This window comes from Mobula birostris, chromosome 10 (genome assembly GCF_030028105.1).
Source record: "Mobula birostris isolate sMobBir1 chromosome 10, sMobBir1.hap1, whole genome shotgun sequence".
Taxonomy (NCBI): domain Eukaryota; kingdom Metazoa; phylum Chordata; class Chondrichthyes; order Myliobatiformes; family Myliobatidae; genus Mobula; species Mobula birostris.
The window spans coordinates 42431835-42453867 of NC_092379.1; the positions used below are offsets into that span (position 1 = coordinate 42431835).

The window sequence follows — 22033 nt, forward strand, 5'->3', positions numbered from 1 at the left end:
GCACAGCAGTATGCTGGAAATTTTCACCGTTTAAATAATAATCTGCTCTTCTATTTTTCCTAACAAAGTGGATGACCTCACATTTACCAACATTGTACCCCATCTGCCAGACCCTTGCCCACTCACTTAACCTATCGATATGTATCTCTCTGTATCTTCTGCACAATTTACTTTTCCACTCAATTTGGTATCATCAGCAAACTTAAGCGATACACTACACTTGGTTCCCTCTTTGAGATGGTTAATATATATTGTGAACAGTTGCGGGCCCAGCACCGACCCGTATGGCACCACTGCTCACCACTGATTGCCAACCAGAGTAACACCCATGCATCCGAACTCTGCTTTCTTTCAGTTAACCAATCCTGTATCCATGCTAATACATCACCCCAACTCTTTGCATCCTTATCTTATGGATAAGTCTTTTATGCAGCACCTTATCAAACACCTTCCAGAAATCCAAGTAAATAACGTCCATCTGTTCCCCTCTATCCACTGTGCTCGTTATATCCTCAAAGAACTCCAGTAAGTTTGTCAAACAGGATCTGCCCTTGCTGAATCCATGCTGCATCTGCCTGATGGATCCATTTCTTGCCAGATGCCTCGCTATTTCTTCTTTAATGATAGCTTCAAGCATTTTCCAACTACAGATGTTAAACTAACTGACCTGTAGTTACCTGCTTTAGCCTACATCATTTTTTGAACTGTGGCGTGACATTCGCCGTCTTCTAATCCACCAGAACCTGCCCACAGTCCAGAGAATTTTAGTTTATTTTCTTTCCTTATTCCCTTTCTTTATTAATTGCTTGATGGGTCTTTGTTGCTGTTTGAAATTTTCCCAGTCTTCCAGTTTCCCACTACTCTTGGAGGCTTTCTATTCACACGCTTTTAGTTTGACGCCTTCTTTAATTTCCTCAGTTATCCAAGACTGGCTCTCCCCACCCTTACTGTCCGTGCTTTTAACTGGAATATACTTTTGTTGAGCACCGTGAAAAATCTCTTTGAAAGTCTTCCACTGCTCCTCAATAGTCCCACCATATAGCCTGTGTTCCCAGACTACTTTTGCACCCTCCATTTGTATGGGAAACTGAGTCATACTGTGATCACTCTTTCCGAGAGGATCCCTAACTACAAGATCACTAATCTTACCTTTCTCATTGCACAGGACCAGATCTAAGATAACACATTCTCTTGCAGGTTAAGTAACACGCTGTTCAAGAAAGCCATCATTTATGCGTTCAATGAAGTCCTCCACAAGACTGTCTCGACCAACTTGATTCACCCAATCTCTGTGCAAGTTAGTCTCCCATGATAACTGCTGTTCCATTCTCCCGTGCCTGAGATATTTCTGTTTACTGCCTGTGCCACTGTAATGTGATTATTTGGTGGCTGATCGACAACTCCCACCAGGGATTTTTTTTCCATTACTGTTCCTAATCTCCACCTAGATGGACTCAACGTTCTGCTCCTTAGATCTTATATCGTCTCTCACTGTCGCACTGATCTCATCCTTACAGCGCTACCCTACCTCCCTTACCTTCCTGCCTATCATACCGTATAACCTGATATCCTTGGATATTTAATTCCCAATCTTGACTTAGCTGAGAGGTTGCTTTGAGCTGAGCTGTAAATCATCTACAAGATGTCAGCTCAGCTGAAATCATCTACATCTCGTAGATTAAATCATTCGTCCCACCTAAGACGACTTAGCACGTCAACCAAGAGAATGGTTATCAAACTGATTGTTCATTTGTATCAATAGTCCATTGACTTGGCCGGAATGGTTATCAAGCTGATTGTTCTTTGTATCCATAGTCCATTGACTTGGCTGGAATGCTTATCAAATTGATTGTTCTTTTGTATCGGTGGCCTTATAACCTCTGACAATTCTGACATCAGGCAGTGAATTAGTTGAACTGCTGGGGAGATCAGAAAGGTTCTCTCCCTGATGTCGGGTCCAAATTCACTCACCGGCTGAGCTCGAAGAAATAAACGGGTGGAAAGATAAGTAACGATCTTTTTGTACTGTTGTTATTTGATCCAGCAAAGTTACGTTTACAAACCTCCTCTGCACCTTTCCAATCCTGAGGCAACCAGAACGCGACACAATTGTGTTGTGGGTAGTGGGGAACTGGTGTGGGATCAGAAAGAGGGCGATAGGATTGAGGAGGGATTATAAAGGGGTAGTAGAGAATGTGGTTAAGAGCATAAGATGCAGATCAGAATTAGGCCATTTGGCCCATCAAGTCTACTCTGCCATTTCATCATGGGTGATCCATTTTTCCTCTCAGCCGCAATCTCCTGCTTTCCATATAACCATATAACAATTACAGCACGGAAACAGGCCATCGTGGCCCTTCTAGTCCGTGCCGAATGCTTACTCTCACCTAGTCCCATCTACCTGCACTTAGCCCATAACCCTCATTCCTTTCCTGTCCATATACCTATCAAACTTTTTTTTAATGACAAAATTGTACCTGCCTCTACCACTTCTACTGGAAGCTCATTCCACACAGTTACCACTCCCTGAGTAAAGAAGTTCCCACTCTTGTTACCCCTAAACTTTTGCCCCTTAACTCTCAACTCATGTCCTCTTGTTTGAATCTCCCCTACTCTCAACGGAAAAAGCCTATCCAAGTCAACTCTATCTATCCCCCTCATAATTTTAAATGCCTCTATCAAGTCCCCGGTCAAACTTCTACGCTCCAAACAATAAAGACCTAACTTGTTCAACCTTTCTCTGTAACTTAGGTGCTGAAACCCAGGTGACATTCTGGTAAATCTCCTCTGTACTCTCTCTATTTTGTTGACATCCTTCCTATAATTTGGTGACCACAACTGTACACAAGACTCCAAATTTGGCCTCACCAATGCCTTGTACAATTTCAACATTACATCCCATCTCCTATATTCAGTGCTCTGATTTATAAAGGCCAGCATACCAAAAGCTTTCTTCACCATCCTATCCACATGAGATTCCACCTTCAGGGAACTATGCACTATTATTCCTAGACCACGCTGTTCTACTGCATTCTTCAATGCCTTACCATTTACCATGTATGTCCTATTTTGATTAGTCCTACCAAAATGTAGCACCTCACACTTATCAGCATTAAACTCCATCTGCCATCTTTCAGCCCACTCTTCTAACTGGCCCAAATTCTCTGCAAGCTTTGAAAACCTACTTCATTATCCAAAATGCCAACTATCTTAGTATCATCTGCATACTTACTAATCCAATTTACCACTCTATCATCCAGATCATTAATGTATATGACAAACAACATTGGACCCAGTACAGATCCCTGAAGCACACCACTAGTCACCGGCCTCCAACCTGACAAACAGTTATCCACCACTGCTCTCTGACATCTCCAATCCAGCCACTGTTAAATCCATTTTTCTACTTAAATATTATACCTAACGATTGAACCTTCCTAACTAACCTTCCGTGTGGAACTTTGTCAAAGGCCTTACTGAAGTCCATATAGACAACATCCACCACTTTACCCTTGTCAACTTTTCAAGTAACCTCTTCAAAAAATTCAATAAGATCTGTCAAACATGACCTTCCATGCACAAATCCATGTTGACTGTTCCTAAACAGCTACCCTGTCTATCCAGATAATTATATATACCATCTCTAAGAATATTTTCCATTAACTTACCCACCACTGACGTCAAACTCACAGGCTGATAATTGCTAGGTTTACTCTTAGAACTTAGCAATTTACTCTTAACTTTACTCTTAGAACACCTCCACCACCATCGCCAGCAGCTCATTCCACGCACTCACCACTCTCTGCATAAAAAGCTTAGCCCTGACATCTCCTCTGTACCTACTTCCAAGCACCTTAAAACTGTGCCCTCTCATGCTAGCTGGGAAAAAGCTTCTGACTATCCAAACGATCAATGCCTCTCATCATCTTATACACCTCTGTCAGGTCACCTCTCATCCTCCGTCGCTCCAAGAAGAAAAGGCCGAGTTCACTTAACCTATTCTCATAAGGCATGCTCTCCAGTCCAGGGAACATCCTTATAAATCTCCTCTGCACCCTTTCTATGCTTTCCACATCCTTCCTATAGTGAGGCGACCAGAACTGAGCAGAGTACTCCAAGTGGGGTGTGACCAGGGTCCTATATAGCTGCAACATTACCCCTCGGCTCTAAACTCAATCCCACGGTTGATGAAGGTCAATACACTGTATGCTTTCTTAACCACAGAGCCAACCTGCACAGCAGCTTTGAGCATCCTATGGACTCAGACCCCAAGATCCCTCTGATCCCCCACACTGCCAAGAGTCTTTTTCTTCATTAATCTTTTCATTGATTTAAAAAAAGCTTAAATACAAATCAAGAGGAGAATTCATTCAAATATATATATCGGTAACAATATAATCCAAGATTAAGATAGACATTGTCAAAATCATAGATATTGTTAAACTAGTATAAAATATATAATAAAAAATGAAAATAACAATTGTCTTAGCAGTTTATGAAGAGAAAGGAAAAAACATTGGGTTTTAAATGAAAAGGAAAAAGAACCCACTACACTAAAGAAACAGGATACGATCAAGAAAGAAAGAAAGACTTTCTGATGAAATCTAAAACTTTGAAAAAAAGACTGAAAGAGTAATAAATAATTAAATGAAAATATTGGATAAAAGGTCACAGTATTGCTAAGAGCCTTACCATTCATACTATATTCTGTCATCATATTTGACCTACCAAAATGAACCACCTCTCACTTATTTGTGTTGAACTTCATCTACCACTTCTCAGCCCAGTTTTGCATCCTATCAATGTCCCGCTATCCACACTATCCACAACCCCGCCAACCATTGTGTCATCAGCAAATTTACTAACCTAATCCTCCACTTCCTCATCCAGGTCAATTGGTGGCCACCAAGAGGTCCTGGTTTCTTCTGCTGAATGGACTGTGGGTGCTCGTCAAAGTGGTCTCCCAATCTGGGCCGGGTCTCACAGGTGAAATGTTGCCTCACCTGGAAGGACTGTTTGGGCCCCGAATGGTAGTGAGGGAGGAGATCCAGGGGCAGCTGTGGCACTTCTCCTGGTGGCCACCAATTTTAATTCTACCTCCCATTCCCATTCCAACATGTTGGTCCATGGCCTCCTCTACTGCTGCGATGAGGCCACACTCAGGTTGGAGGAACAACTCCTTATTCCGTCTGGGTAGCCTCCAACCTGATGGCATCAACATCAATTTCTCCTGCTTCCGGTAATGACCCCCCCACTTCACCATTCTCCATTCACATTTTGCTCCCTCACCTTATCTCCTTACCTGCCCATCACCTCCCTCTGGTGCTCTTCCCCCTTCCCTTTCTTCCATGGCCTTCTGTCCTCTCCTATCAGATTCCCCCTTCTCCAGCCCTTTATCTCTTTCACCAATTTCTCAGCTCTTTAGCTCACCACTCCCCATCTCCTGGTTTCACCTATCACCCACAACCTTGTACGTCTTCCCCACCTTCTTACTCTGATCTCATCTTTTTTTTTCTAGTCCTGATGAAGCATCTTGGCCCAAAACAACAACTGACTGGTACAAGCTGACAGGAAGGTGACAGTAACTCAAATCACCTCACGTTACAACAGTGGTGTGCAGAAGAGCATCTCTAAACACACATGTCGAACCTTGAAGTGGATGATGAAGAATACCATTTTCACAATACTAGTAATATTGAAAAAAAATAACGTTCACTTGCAGTCTATGCAGAAGTAAACATCATGGTACCTGCAGCTGCCTAAATTGACATACAGAGGCAGGAAAACGTTTGGGCACCCCGGTCAAAATTTCTGTTACTGTGAATAGTTAAGTGAGTAGAAGATGAACTGATCTCCAAAAATCATAACGTTGAAGATGAAACATTCTTTTCAACATATTGAGCAAGATTAGTGTATTATTTTGGTTTTGTACAATTTTTGAGTGAAAAAAAGGAAAGGAGCACCATTGAAAAGTTTAGGCACCCCAAAAGATTTGAGCTCAGAGATAACTTTTACCAAGGTTCCAGACCTTAATTAGCTTGTTAGGGTTATGGCTTGTTCACAGTCATCGTTAGGAAAGGCCAGGTGATGCAAATTTTAAAGCTTTATAAATACCCTGACTCCTCAAACCTTGTCCCAACAAACAGCAGCCATGGGCTCCTCTAAGCAGCTGCCTAGCACTCTGAAAATTAAAATAAATGATGCCCACAAAGCAGGAGAAGGCTATCAGATGATAGCAAAGCATTTTCAGATAGCCGTTTCCTCAGTTCGTAACGTAATTAAGAAATGGCAGTTAGCAGGAACGGTGGAGGTCAAGTTGAGGTCTGTAAGACCAAGAAAACTTTCCAAGAGAGCTACTCATAGGATTGCCAGAAAGGCAAATGAAAACCCCTGTTTGACTGCAAAAGACCTTCAGGAAGATTTAGCAGACTCTGGAGTGGTGGTGCACTGTTCTACTGTGCAGCGACACTGAAGAAATATGACCTTCATGGAAGAGTCATCAGAAGAAAACTTTTCCTGCATCGTTACCACAAATTTCAGCATCAGAAGTTTGCAAAGGAACATCTAAACAAGCCTGATGCATTTTGGAAACAAGTCAATGGTAGAATTGAGTTTTCTTCAGTTGGCAATTCTTCTAGAAGTGCCAGGATTTGTTTTCCTCAAAGACCATTTCTATATTTTAAAGATTCTTTGCTTCCTGCAGGGAGGAGGTGTGAGGCTATTTGGCTAACCATTGGTGGGAAGGTAATTTAGATTAGGAATCAATTAAAGCCAATTGTACGGACAAATGTCAACTTTCCCCTTATTATTCTTTTGCCTCGGAGAACAATTTAGAGTGATTTCTTTTTTTTAATCCTAACTTGCCCAAAGACGTGAATATTAATGCACTGGGATCACGAATGTAATTCTGTGTCGTTTTCTTTTCTGTGTACATTGGAACAAAAAGTCTGTCAGACACAACTGTTTCATTCAATAAATCACAAGACCCACCCCAACTGAAATTTGTGGCCAATGATTACAATCAATGATGGGAAGGTTCAAATAATGAAGTGCTTCAAATATTTGGGATAGCATTTTATCAGATTGCATGTTTTAATTAGTTTTAATCAGTGGCTGATGTCATCACAGTGGGTCATGACATCACAATGGCTGATGTCATCACAGTGGCTGATGACATCACAATAGCTGATGACATCACAGTGGCCAAATCAGAAACCATGAGAAATATTTTGGTGTTGATAAGAAGCACAAACTGTTGTGTCTCAGTCTTCAGCTAGGAAATAATAGAGAGCTAAAGAGGTGATAACTCCCGAACAAATGGGGTTGAGATGGACCAGATGCTTGCTCAGGCAGGATGAAGAGGAAAGATCTCAGGTAATTCCAAACTTGTCAGCAAGTGTTCAGTGTCCAGCTGGCCCCCGTTCTTTGAACGTTCACTTTACGACTCCTCGCTGTTATGAAAGACCAAATTAGTTACCTCTTTTCGCTGACAAGAAGGTGTTTTCACTGTTACAAAAAAATGCAGCACGCACCCCGAGCAGCGAGAGTGGCGAAAATAGCGTTCAGCGTTTCTTGTGAAGTGAGCCGTTATAGAGGCAGCGCGCACCCTGAGCAGCGAAAAGTGAAATAGCGTTCAGCGTTTGTTTTGCAGCGAGCCGTTATAGAGGCAGCGCGCACCCCGAGCTGTGAGAGTGGCGAAAAGCCAAGCTCCTTCCCTGGGAACTACACTCAGCATCTCAGCATTAAGCTGCCATAGCTTTGAACTGTGTGAGATTTTCGCTACAATTGACAATGCTGCAATGATTGCAGAAAAGTATGACTTTAACTTTGAAAGGGCACGTAGGTTCAGGGCAGGTTTGCAGGATGTTTTGAGTGCTTACAAAGAACTGTATGATAGAAAGATGTGTGAACGTTCCAGCGTGCTGGCTGTCTTCTTGACTCTGCTAAGTGAAACTACGCTGTACATCAGTGGTCCCCAACCTCTGGGCCGCGGCCCGGTACTGATCCGCGAAGCATGCAGTGGTGCAGCGATAGCCGGAACGCACCCAGAAAAAAGCCGAAATAAACAAGCTAATTAATTAGGTGCCGCCTGGCATGTAAATGTCGGCCCAGATCAGAGACGATGCAATCAGCACCTAATTATTTAACACACATAAAAGTTGCTGGTGTACGCAGCAGGCCAGGCAGCATCTATAGGAAGAGGTGCAGTCGACATTTTGGGCCGAGACCCTTCGTCAGGACTAACTGAAGGAAGAGCTAGTAAGAGATTTGAAAGTGGGAGGGGGAGGGGGAGATCCGAAATGACAGGAGAAGACAGGAGGGGGAAGGATGGAGCCAAGAGCTGGACAGCTGATTGGCAAAAGGGATATGAGAGGATCATGGGACAGGAGGCCTAGGGAGAAAGAAAGGGGGAGGGGGGAAGCCCAGAGGATGGGCAATAATGGATGGGGTACGAGGGGGAGGTGGGGCATTAACGGAAGTTAGGGAAGTCACCGTTCATGCTATCAGGTTGGAGGCTACCCAGTCGGAATATAAGGTGTTGCTCCTCCAACCTGAGTACGGCTTCATCTTTACAGTAGAGGAGGCCATGGATAGACATATCGGAATGGGAATGGGAATGGGACGTGGAATTAAAATGTGTGGCCACTGGGAAATCCTGCTTTCTCTGGTGGACAGAGCGTAGGTGTTCAGCGAAACGACCTCCCAGTCTGCGTCGGGTCTCACCAATATATAGAAGGCTGCATCGGGAGCACGGGACGCAGTATACCACCCCAGCCGACTCACAGGTGAAGTGTCGCCTCACCTGGAAGGACTGTCTGGGGCCCTGAATGATGGTAAGGGAGGAAGTGTAAGGGCGTGTGTAGCACTTGTTCCGCTTACAAGGATAAGTGCCAGGAGGGAGATCGGTGGGGTGGGATGGTGGGGACGAATGGACAAGGGAGTCGCGTAGGGAGCCATCCCTGTGGAAAGCGGAGGGGAAGGGAAAGATGTGCTTAGTGGTGGGATCCCGTTGGAGCTGGCGGAAGTTACGGAGAATTATTTGTTGGACCTGGAGGCTGGTGGGGTGGTAGGTGAAGACAAGGGGAACCCTATCCCTAGTGGGGTGGTGGGAGGACGGGGTGAGAGCAGATGTGCGTGAAATGGCAGAGATGCGTTTGAGAGCAGAGTTGATGGTGGAGGAAGGGAAGCTCCTTTCTTTAAAAAAGGAGGACATCTCCTTCGTCCTGGAATGAAAAGCCTCATCCTGAAAGCAGATGCGGCGGAGATGGAGGATTTGCGAGAAGGGGATGGTATTTTTTCAAGAGACAGGGTGAGAAGAGGAATAGACCAGATAGCTGTGAGAGTCTGTAGGCTTATAGTAGGCATCAGTAGATAAGCTATCTCTAGAGATAGAGACAGAAAGATCTAGAAAGGGGAGGGAGGTGTCGGAAATGGACCAGGTATTCAAGGACTCGGCAGCTAACCTCAATGAGTATGCCTCAGCTGTCACAGACTTCTTTGGAAATGCACGGAGAACTGTGTGTCTCACAAGACGATCCGGGTATTCCCTAACCGGAAACCATGGATGAATTATGAGGTCAAATCCCTTTTAAAGGCTAGAGCTGCGGCTTTTAGGTCCGGGGATACCAGTGGCTACACAGAATCCAGGCGTGAACTCCGGAAAGCCATTAGGGGCGCCAAGAGGCAATATCGAGCCGAGTTGGAAGCCCAGGTTAACCAAAGGGATGCCAGTAGACTATGGCAGGGTCTAAATGAGATCACTGGGCACAAAGAAAAGGCTGGGAATTTCTTGTGTGATTCTTTCAAGGGTAACATGTTTGAGATGAACATTAAACTTTGAGGGTTTGGGCTAATAGGTTGCAGCAGGTTAGTGAAATATATGGAAGAATATAATGGGATGCATTGAAAGGGCAGGGAGGGGGCAATCCAGTGGACGGATGTACAGAATTTAAGTTGCTGGATGTTAAATGTTTGCAAGCTTCCTGCCCATCTAATCTTTATTTTATCAAATCAGAAAATACTAACAGCTCGGGAACTAATCTATTTCCATTCTCTTGCCCTTGTGCAGTCTGCTTCCTCAGAAGACAGTGCCCCTTCATCAAACGAAGCTGATAGAAAGACTAACACCAGCCCTAGTTTACAGTCATGCCAAGGATCCTGCAGCTCGTCTGACGAATCTGTATCCATGACACAATCAGGTATGAAGTTTCTGACAGCTATGTGTGAGCTTTTCAGTATTTATACTCGGTAGGTACTCACAGAATTCCATGTAAGCACAGCTAACATTACAGCTCAGTACTGATGGGAGAGTCTCAGCAAATCTAGTTGCTCATGAAGGGTTGCAATTGTCCATATCAGCAGAATTGTATTCAGCTGCAAACTGTAATCTCGAGGCCTGGTCTATCACTCCTTTTGACCATTACTATCAAGCTAGGGACCAATGCCAGTTCAGTGGTGAGTATAGAAAGAAGTTTTACAAGTTGCATTGGGTGGATCTGAACTGAATAGAGCTGCTACACAGAACCATCAGCTTGTTAAATGGCAAAAGCAGCATGCAGTAAACAGATGCATCACACACAATGCTGGAGGAACTCAGCAGGCCAGACAGCATTAAAGGAATAGAGTAAACAATCGATGTTTCAGGCCGAAAACCTTCACGACTGGAACGGAAGGAAGAAGGAGTCAGAAAAAGAAGGTGGGGGAAAGGAAGGAAGAGATACAAGTTGGCAGGTGATAGGTGATACTGGGAGAGGTGGAGCGGTTAAAGTAAAGAGCTGGGAAGTTGATTGGTGAAAGGGGTAAAGGGTTAGAGTAGGGGGTATTTGATAGGAGAGGACAGAGGACCATTGAAGAAGGGAAGGAGGAGGAGCCCCAGTGGGAGGTGATGGGCAGGTAAGGAGATGAGGTGAGAGAGGGAAACGAATGGAGAGGAGGAGGAGGCAGTTACTGGAAGTTTGAGAAATTGACGTTTGTGCCATCAGGTTGGAGATCACCCAAACAAAAAATAAGCTCTTTGCCGCTCCAACCTGAGGGTGGCCTCACAGTGACAGGAGACCATGGACTGACATAATGGAATGGAAAGTAGAGTTGGAATGGCTGGCCACCGGAAAATCCCGCTTTTTGTGGCAGATGGAGCGAAGCTGCTTGACAAATGTCTCCCAGTCTGGTCTGATCAATATATAGGAGGCAACACTAGATACTATAGGTGATCCCAACAGACTCACGGGTGAAGTGTCGCCTGGCGTGGAAGGGCTGTTTGAAGCCCTGAATGGTAGTGAGGAAGGAGGTGTAGGGGCAGGTGTGGCCCTTGTTCTGCTTGCAAGGATAAGTGCCAGGAGGGAAATCAGTGGGGAGGGATGAGTGGACAAGGGAGTCGTGTAAGGAGTGATTCCTACGGAAAGATGTGCTTGGTGGTGGGCTCCCTTTGGAGATAGCAGAAGTTGCAGAGAGTTACGTGCGGGATGCAGAGGCTTGTGTGGTGATAGGTGAGGACAAGAGGAACCCTATCCTTCGTGTGGCGGCAGGTGGAAGGGTTCAGGGTGATTTGTGCAATGTGGTTGAGGGCTACGTTGATAGTGGAGGAAAGGAAGCCCTTTTCTTTGAAGAAGGAGGATATCTCAGTTGTTCTGGAATGAAAAGCTTCATTCTGGGAGCAGATGCAGTGGAAATGGAGGAACTGAGGCCAGGGAATGGCATTTTTGCAAGTGATTGGGTGGGAAGATGTCTTGTCCAGAGAGCTGCGAGAGTCAGTGGGTTTGTAAAGAGTATCAGCAGATAAACTGTCTCCAAAGATGGAGACGGGGATCGAGAAAGGGGTGAGAGGTGTCAGAAGTGGGCCAGTTGAGGGCAGTGTGGAAATTGGAGAAAGTTGAGGAAATTGATGAGCTCAGCATGGGTGCTGGAAGCAGGACCAATGCAGTTATCTTTGTAGCGTAGGAAGAGTTGTGGAGTGATGCCCGTTTAGGTTCGAAACATGGACTGTTCCACAACTGTTAACTCTCTTCCGTAGCTGTTGCCTAGCCTGCTGAGTTCCTTCAGCATTTTCTGGGTATTACTTTGGATTTCCTATATCTGCAGATTTTCTCATCTTCAATGAAGAGTTCAGCAGTTCCCCAACCAATGGATCTGATCAAAGTTCTGCCACCCTGGTTCACACAGTCGTGATGGTGATAGGTTAGCTAACATGAGGACACTTCTCCAGTAAAGATCCCCACCTTCAATTAAACCAGAGCCTGGAATGAACTTTGTGAAACTATATTCAACTCGAAGAACTGAGTGAATGATGCATCTGTGCTTCCTCCCAAAGTCCTCACTGTTATAATGGTAGTTTTCAGCCAAATCAAAGAATGAGCGAGTAGCAGGAACAGCAATAATAATGAAAATGGGTAACCTCTGATGTGTCGTGCTTAAAGTTGCACTTCAGAACTAAATGCCTAGCAAGCCAAGCATATCCAGTACAGGTCTGTCAGTGGCAACTACATGTCCCTAGTTACGTTCTATCCACCAAAAACAGAGTATATCCGATCTGGCTAATTACTGTCCTGTCATAAAAGTAATGGGAGGTGTCACCAACTGTGCTCTTAAGGGGCATTTGCTCTTCAGTAATCTGTTCCCCCATGCCCATTTTGACTTTCCATGGTCAGAGTTAGTGCAGTATTTACAGGTGATTTGAGTGACTGCCTTTAATGAGGCTGTATTTGACAGGGTGTGGGATTAAATAGCCCGAATCAAATTGAACTCTGGAAATCAACATGAAAACTACACTGGCAAGATTTGTACCACACAAAGGAAAAGGTTTAAAAGCAGTGGTCAGTGAGTTCTAGCTTTGGTTAGTGAAATGTTGCATGTAATCTATTTTGCAGCAAGTGTTTCTCTGCCTATTGATGCAATGCTCACCATTAGCTTCCATTTTTTTAAAAATCCAATTTTATATTTAAATTGTTTCCTGATGTTTCCCTGCTTATGATCTCAATGAGTCCACAACTGTATTTGCTGTTGAGAGTGTGAGCCACGTCTCCAACGAGGCCGTGACTCTGGCCGGTCGGTGTCCGACGAGGTTGGGGCTTTATGTGCGTAATTGGTATTTTGGGGGATATCAGTATTTCTTTCCTTCCCTGTTTGCCCTTCATCTGTTGGCTTACTGGGCCAATTAAGAAGACATTTAAGAGTCTATTGCCTTGCTCAGCTGTGTGTTAGTAGTATTCTGAGCTTTAAGAGTGCATTTAGTGAGTTATGGATCTGATTGCACTGTACAGTGACAGCTTTTGATTATATTTACGGGAGAATGGTACCAGGAGGACAATGTCAAAATCAAAATGCATTTCCTGCCACTGGGGATCTCAGGACATGTGTGATAAACAAAACAAAATCGTATGTGAGAGTTTCCATTTAATTCTGGCAGCTATTAATGCATTGAATCAGGTGGATTTTAATTCGAAATTTAAGCTTCAAGTAGCAATAAATGAATAGAAACTGAGTAAAATTGTTAGTTGATTTCACCCCGCTGAGGTATGTATTTTGAATGATAAATAATTGGTTGAATTGGAAGCTATTACCTATCATAACTTTGATTTGATTGCATCCTGAACAGAGAAAGCATCTGAGCAGAGTGATATCGAGGGCAGGATTCATGCACCTAAAGATGATCTGAGGAAACATAAACCTATTGTAAACAAATTGAAGAAAGGGCAGAAGCTTCGGAAGGAGAGATTGAAGGCACAGGAGGTCAGTCTCATTAACGAACTAAGGGTAAGATTGTCGGCGTACTCACCTTGACTGCCCTGCCAGTCTTTGATTAGGGCAATAAGAACGTTGTATGTATATACTACCCCAAAATCAATTTGCTATCCACAATATTCATTTTTTAATTTGGAAAATTGTTGAGGAAATTCAGTAACACACATCAAAGTTGCTGGTGAATGTTTATGTGTGTTGCTTGAAATCCTAGCATCTGCAGATTTCCTGGTGTTTGAGGAAATTAAGTACATGATTATTCAAAGGACTTGATCTACCTTTATTCTTTTTGTTTCTGTTCCATTGCTGGAAAATCCTTTATATCACCCTCAACTCATTCTTAAGGCCCTTTGCATTGCTATATTGCTTCTGACTTTCAAAAGTCTTTGAAAAGTATGCAGCATTCAATAGTGCGTTCGGTTGTCTTTCCCCAGTTGCTGCTATTCTCCTGCTTTGTATCTGCTATGTTAAAGCAGCAGGAGGCAACGCTTTCTGAAAGTTTGGGGAAATCTGGATTGTTGCAGTCTTTACAATTTATTTTTTACAGCATTTAGCCAAATTGATTTGCCATCCTCTGAATATTTTCAGTTGTCAGCCTTGATTAATTTACCAACTAAAATTGGATTGATTAAGTTGAAAATGCTTTTGCTGATTTGTTGAGTTTGCAGCCACTGTCTTCGTATGCCGATGGAAAGCTGTTTCCAATATTCTGAGACATATGTGAATTTTGGACTGTACTTCATATTGCTTTCCTTCAGGTTTTGGTGTTTTGTTAATTGTGGCTGGTTGGTGGGTGGGTGAGCTGTAAATATTTTGTGTGTAAGGTGGGGTTGGGGGTTTCGATGTTACTGTGACTGGTCTGTTTTGCAGGCGAGGGGGTCGGGGATTGTTATTGTTTCTTATCTTTGTCGTACTGATGGTGGGGAGAGTTGGTGTCTTTTCTTTCATCAACTCTCATGGTCTTTCTGTATTTCAGGACTATCTGGAGAAGACAAGTATCAGAGTTGTACGTGCATACTTTGACAATAAAATGAACCTTTGAACATTTCACCGTTTTCTTTCTCTTGTATTACCAGTCCTGTGATGAATCGATTAAAAGGACTCCAGCAAAACTAAGCAAAGTGTCCAGTTCCACCAAACCACAAATCAAAACCCCTTCCTCCATTGCTGCTGAGAAGCCCAAGGCTGAACCACTTTCTCTACAAAGGTAATGTCACTGGGCAATACAGCCTTAGTTGGAAAAGGACTTCTCAGAATATTGGTAGTGTCACTGTTTTATAAGTTAAACATAATGGGATGCCTTCTCCCCTATTGAAAGTACTTATTTTTAAATTAGGTTGCACGTGACTGTTGTTCATTTATTTAGCAGACTTCTTTAAAGAGTAGTACAGTATTTTCTACTGAGGAGGTGGAGCATGAAACAATGACAGTGACTTTTGAAATATTATTTCAGTAATTTTGTTTCTCTCTTTTTAGACACTGCTTCACCTGCTGAATATTTTGTCATTCTCTTTACATTTCCAGCACCTGTGATTTTTTGATTTCTGTTTTCAAAAAGTTTACTAAATTTCTAGCAGGTTTTCTTTCAAGAGCTGATTGTTCCATCCAGTGACATAATTCATTCTATTCTGCAGTTTAATGATAATCTGTGAAATTTGCTGTGCTCCTGAGTCTGTGGGATTTGGCTCAGAAATGTTGTGAGTAGCTTGCTGTAACACGCACGGAATCAGGCAGAATTTGTGAAAAGAAAAGCAGTCTGCAATGTCGATCTGCGATCCTTCGTCACTGCAAAATTCCAAAGACAATATGATATTTATCTGCCAAGCTCTTAAGCTCAAAATTAGTTTTCTGCTTTTTGTTCTCAGGGCTGAATCTGAAAAGAGCTGGAAATCGCTTCCTGAGGGTGAAGGATCTAATGTGTCATTGAGTTGCTTTGTTAAAAAGGGTACGTCTGCATCTCAAAATGTTCTCTCTGTAAACACCTGAGATGACACATTCCAAAAACACTTGATAAAAGAAAGTTTTTTAAGTTGAAAGTTTCCAAGTATAAACACTTTTAAAAATTAGTTGAACAACTAAATTGTGTTTCTAAAAATAAAACCTACCTGCCTATTTCCTAAGCCAAGCTCATAGAACCATAAAAATAAATATGTTGGGAATTGCATCTGTGATGGTCAAGAAAAGAGCTACCCATTCTAATTCCACGTCCTACCTCAGGCTCTGTAGCCCAGTTGATCACAGCGCTTCAGATATTCATTTACTTTTTAAATATGAGGGGAATTTATGCCTTGGAAGTATTTCAGATCCCTCTACCATCCTCTGAGTGAAAATACTTTTAATACTACTAGCAGTTACGATGGACCTCAGTTTTTTTTTAATCCCCCTGTTCAGGAAATAAGCCCTTCTCATTTCTGCCATTTGATCCTCCCAATTTTATACATCTCAAGACTAGAAAACAACCCAAGCTTATCCAATCTTTCCTCCATAGCTACAATTTTCCAGGCTTAACATTATCTCTTGTAAGACCGACCTGGGCTCCCACAATCCAGGCTATTCATATGGTACGGTATTGAAGGATTACTCTACCAATAGAGATGCAATGGTAACCGGAAACCTGTCTGGTTTTATCAATGTAACAGATAATGTAGTCCTAATTTTAAAAAGAAGTAGGAAGTGTTCTTCCTCCAGTTCTTGCCAATGTTTTTCTGGCAACCGACACTTAGAACATTATCTGGTCTGCAATCTCTCCATCACTTCAATCACTTTCAGTTACTTGGCCCAGATCACTTTATTTTCACTATGGGTTTAGTGTTTACACGTTTTCATCCCCTTCCAGGAAGTCCTTAATGTTCTGCTTCTTTCTAGACAACAGACCTCATCAGTTCCCCTTCATCACCATCTTTCCTCACCTGGTAGAACTAGTTCTTACTCTCAAGTTTGACTTAGGTTTCTCCCACTTTCTCCAAACTAAAGGTGAAGCCTCGGACAGTTGCATGGGCCCCAATTAAACATGCCTTTTCAGCAGTTATATGGGACAATCCATGTTTCAAGCCTTCACTAGTAACGCCTTGGCTTCCTGCATATGGCGTGCACGCAGTAGCTTCATTTCGGGTACAGTGAACCAGATGCCCGATATGTTAACTCCACCTGCTCTCCTTGCTGATCTCCAGGGTCCCAAGCTTAAACCTCTCAGGCTGGGGATTGCCCTGCAGGTGATAGGGCATGGTCCTCAATTTCTCAACTCCCAGCATGCCCAGTAACTCGTAGATGAGTCTACTCTCGAAGTCCCATCCCTGGTCGCTATGTATCCGCCTGGGGAAGGCCATAATGCATGAAATACTTCTCCCATAACACTTTTGCCACCGTAGTCGCCTTCTGGTCCTTGATAGGAAAAGCCTGAGCATATCCAGTGTAGTGGTCCGTGATGACTAAGACACTGGCCGTGTTGCTGGCATCGGGTTCTATAGACAGGAAATCCATACACACCAGGTCCAGGAGCCCTGCACTCTGCAGGTATGACAGAGGAGCTGCCTGCACAGGCAGTGTCTTCCAGCGTATGCAGCGAATGCACGACTTGCAGTACTCTTCAACCTCCAACTTCATTCAGGGCCAGAAAAACCATAGGTCTTTTCCACCCCCAAATGTCCAGGATCATCATGAAGTGAACTCAACGCAATGCTCCGATACTTCTCAGGCAGAACCAGCTGGCAACGCCGAGGTCGGTCCGGGGCTGACATGACCGGTATAAAATTTGGTTCTTTAACTTCAAACGAGGCTATTCTCTCAGTAATGGAGGTACTGAAGCTGGTTTTGTCTTCTCCGCCTGCGCCATATCCCCCTTTCCAAATACATACCAGATAGTGCCAGTGCCCTGATCACCTCACTGAGCAGCTGCCACTCCTCCAGAACTCAATTCCGGCAGCTGCTTGCTCTTCAGAGCAGTCAGGTTACAGTAAACTGGAGGTAGGGCATCATCAGAAGCCCCCAAATGATCCACTGCTCAATCCGCCCTTTCCTTTTCGTCGGCCTTCACGGTGATGGCAAACTGACACATGGCCTTTATAACCCTTATTTTGTTGTGTGGTTAGTAGAGAAACCAAATATAAAAGACAAAGACGCCACTCTTGTTAAAGTTAACAGTTTGTGCACAAAAATCTTTGGAGCTCACGCCTCCGGTGTTCCTCCTCAATGACCTCCGCCGAAACGTTGCCAACCGCTGGACCCTCGAATTCCCGTAGACTCCGTCCGGTGATCACCGAGCACTCCCCGCACTCGTTCTACCTCCTCACTCGCCTCGACCGAAAAACCACAAAAGCTCGGTTCCCAGACAAACAAGATAGAATAATGTGTCTCTCATTTGGTTAGTTCCCTGTTATCTGTAGTTAAAACCCAAATATCGCAGCTACAGAGAAACTATTACATCAGCAGTTAGCATTACAGAGACGCCATTTCATTAGCCTTAGCAGTTAACATTACCAAGAACCCTACATGTGTTAGTTGGTATGTGTTCTAAGACTGGGGCTGTCAGTACATGTGTGATAAACAAAACAAAATGGTATGTGAGAGTTTCCAATTAATTCTGGCAGCTATTACTGCGTTGAATCAGATAGATTTTAATTGGAAACTTAAGCTTCAGGTAGCGATAAATGAATAGAAACTAAGTAAAATTGTTAGTTGATTTCTCCCTGCTGAGGTGTATATTTTGAATGATAAAGAATTGGTTGAATTGGAAGCTACTACCTATTATAACTTTGATTTGATTGCATCCCTAACAGGGACAGCATCTGCCAAGAGATCTAGTGTAGACAAATTGAAGGAAGTGCATGAAAAGTATCAGGAGGAGAGATTGAAGGCACAGGAGGCCAGACTCAGTAAAAAACTAGAGGTAAGATTATTGTTATACCTTCTTACCTTGACTGTCCTGCCAGTCTTTGATTAGGGCAATAAGAAAGTTGTCTGTATATACTACTCCAAAATCAATTTGCTATCCACAATATTCATTGTTTAATTTGGAAAACTGTTGAGGAAATTAAGTATATGGTTATTCAAAGGACTTGATCTAGCTTTATTCTTTTTGTTTCTGTTCCATTGCTGGAAGATCCTTCATATCACCCTCAACTTATTCTTAAGGCCCTTTGCATTGCTATATTGCTTCTGACGTTCACAAGTTTTTGAAAAGTATGTAGCTCATTCCACACTCTCACTACCTTCTGAGTGAAGAAATTCCCCCCTCATGTTCCCCTTAAACCTCTCACCTTTCACTCTTAAACCATGGCCTCTGGTTGTAGTCCCACCCAACCTAAGTGGCAAAAATCTGCTTGCATTTACCCTAGATCCTTCATACCTCTGTCAAATCTCCTCTCAATCTTCTATGTTCCAAGGAATAAGGGCCTAACCTATTCAATCTTCCCTCATAACTTAGGTCCTCCAGTCCTGGCACCATCCTTCTAAACCTTCTCTGTACTCTTTCAACTTTACTGACATCTTTCCTGTGGGTAGGCAGCTGAAAGTGCACATGACACTCCAAATTAGGTCTTACTACTGTCTTATAGAATTTCAACATAACATCCAAACTTACCTTGATTTATGAAGCCCAAGGTGCCAGAAGCTTTCTTCATGACCATATCTACCCATGGCACCACTTTCAGTGAATTATGGTCCTGTATTCATGGAAATGGATGACCAAAGCAGAGGCTCGGCATCTGTAGAAAGAGAAACCATTTAATGACTGGGCTCGGGACTTGTGCTGACGAGAATAATGTTGTGCGGTGCCCAGTGGAGTGGCCAGTAATATCTTTTTTTTTCCAGAATTCTGTTCCGGGTTGGATGGCATTGATCAATTTCATTTCTTTCCTTTCCCCAGTCACGGTTGAACAACATAAAGCAACTGTCCACAATTGCCTTGGCCTTGGGGGTAGAGCATACCCGGAATGAGCTGCTCCCACTTCTGACTGGTAGGTACAAAGCTGCGTGTGGTTGGGCTGCTTCGGTTTGAACAATCGCCTCTCAGAGTCACCTTGCCACTGATTTCTCGTCTAGATGCAGACACCATTTTCGATGAAGACGAGGCACTGCTGGCATTAGCGGAGCAACTAGGGAGCTTCACGGTGCTCGTTGGCGGACCGGAGTATGTTCACTGTTTGCTGGTAAGAGCGGTCGTACATTTACAAAGCACTGCACAAGACGGACACGCGGTTAATGCCATTGAAGTGGTATTACTGTCTTAATAAAGGTTAATTTCCAGAAGATGATTCTCAAAGCAGCAGGGTTCCACAGCCAATGATAAAGTAAGTGACTTTATAATGAGTCATAGAAAAGTTCAGCACATGTTCCCCTTAAACATTTCACCTTTCACCCTTAACCCATGACCTCTAGCTGCAGTCTCATCCAACCTCAGTGGACAATGACTGCTTGCATTTACCCTATCTAAACCCCTCGTAATCTTGTCTCCTTCTGTCATATCTCTTTGCAATCTTCTATGTTCCAAGATAAAAAGAAGTCCTAACATATTCAATCTTTCCATATAACTCAGGTCCTCCAAACCCGGCAATGGCCCTGTAATCTTTCTTTGTTATGATGGGTTGCATGAATGAGGGGTAAACGGACACATACAGAACCCTCTCTGCTTTTATTGTTTGCAATAAAATCTTTGAGGCAGATGAGGCTTTGTGCCACCCCAACATATTTGTAGGCACGAGAAAGTCTGCAGATGCTGGAAATCCAAATCAACTCTCACAAAACGCTGGAGGAACTCAGCAGCTCAGGCAGCGTCTGTGGAAAAGAGTAAGCGGTCGATGTTTCTGGCCGAGACCCTTCTTCAGGACCTGGTTGAAATATTGGAGGGGTGTATCATTGAGAATTGCTACAGTGAAGTGTAGTTACTCTACCCCTGATCCAGGTTCACCCACGCAGCCTGTTGGAAAACATACACGGACTGATACCGTCCCCCGAACACTGAAACCTCTGCTCTGTATTGACCAAATATACGTTCAACATGAGCCCAACTGGGGGAAACAAAACACAGATTTTAATGCCCAGATGCAATGGTCCTATGCATTAAATATTTATTTAAAATAACGTACTTGTATTGTTTTTAAATACCCGTAATGGGGAACAAGATTCTGAAATTAAATAACGAGGGCCTCAGGCTATTACAGGGCATAGATCAAATTGAAATGATTTTCAGTGATCAGTTCATCATAGGACAATTCAGAATTAAAACAATGAAATCAATTTATGAAACCACCAAAGTAGCTCGATCAATGAGGTTTAACCAGGATGCTGCCTGCTTTAGAGGAAGTGCTGCAACTTTATCAGACTCTGGGTGGGCCACGTCTGGAGTATTGCATGCAGTTCTGATTGTCCCACTATAGGAAAGATGTTGGGGCTTTGGGGTCGATGCGGAAGAGGTTCGCCAGAATGTTGCCTGGTTTAGAGGACGTGTGATCATGAGAGCTGGATAAACTTATGTTGTTTTCTCTGAAGCGCTGGAGGCCGAGGGGAGATCTGCTAGAGGTTTGTAAGATTATGAGGAGCATGTGCATAGATTAAGTAAAGAGGAGTATCTGTTTCCCAGGATTTAAATGTCTAATACCAGAGGTATGCATTAAAGGTGAGAGTGGGTAGGTAGGTTCAAGGGGGATGTGAGGGGTAAGTTTTTTTTACCATCAGAGTGGTGGATGCCTGGAATACATTGACTGGTATGATGGTAGAGACTTTTCAGAGACTTTTGGATAGGCGCATGGGTATGAAAAAGATGGAGGGAGATGGACATTGTGTAGGTAGGAGGGATTAGTTCTTGGTGGTTTTTGATTTTCTTTTTAGCTGGTTCAGCACAACATTGTGGGCCGAATGGCCTGTTTCTGTACTTTACTATTCCATGTTTTACTTTATTGATTGCAGTGGTTTCAAATTAGACACTCCAGCGTCAGTATGTTGCGTATAGAGTGTGTACGTTCTTTTGTATTGATACTCCTTTCAAAAATGTTTTCTTTTTGTGTAAAATTACCTGCGAGTACAGGCAGAGAATTCTTAAAGCATTTAAGTAAGGAATCCAATTTGCTCATGTGTGGGTGGGGGCTGTATATAAAATATCACAAACTTTTAGCAGTGTTTCTTGAAGAACGCTGAGATGGCGTGGCTTTGTATTATAGAAAATAGCAATTCAGAAACGTTTTCTCGGAGCCCCTGTGATGCCTGCAATTCTAAACTGAAACGTGGGCACAGTTGTTGTTTGAATAGTTATATAAGATATAGGTGCAGAGTTAGGCTATTTGGCCCATCGATCCATTTTCCCCTC

The 22033-nt window shown here is 43.3% G+C and overlaps 1 protein-coding gene across 1 annotated transcript in view; it reads left to right on the forward strand.

Moving 5' to 3' along the window:
- The window catches only part of LOC140203629 (serine/threonine-protein phosphatase 2A 65 kDa regulatory subunit A beta isoform-like), a 116685-nt gene that overhangs the window by 18205 nt on the left and 76447 nt on the right, over nt 1–22033 (forward strand). The window contains 3 exon segments of the mRNA XM_072269677.1: nt 18510–18619; nt 19598–19688; nt 19780–19880. Of these exon segments, the coding sequence (XP_072125778.1) occupies nt 18510–18619; nt 19598–19688; nt 19780–19880 (302 nt within the window).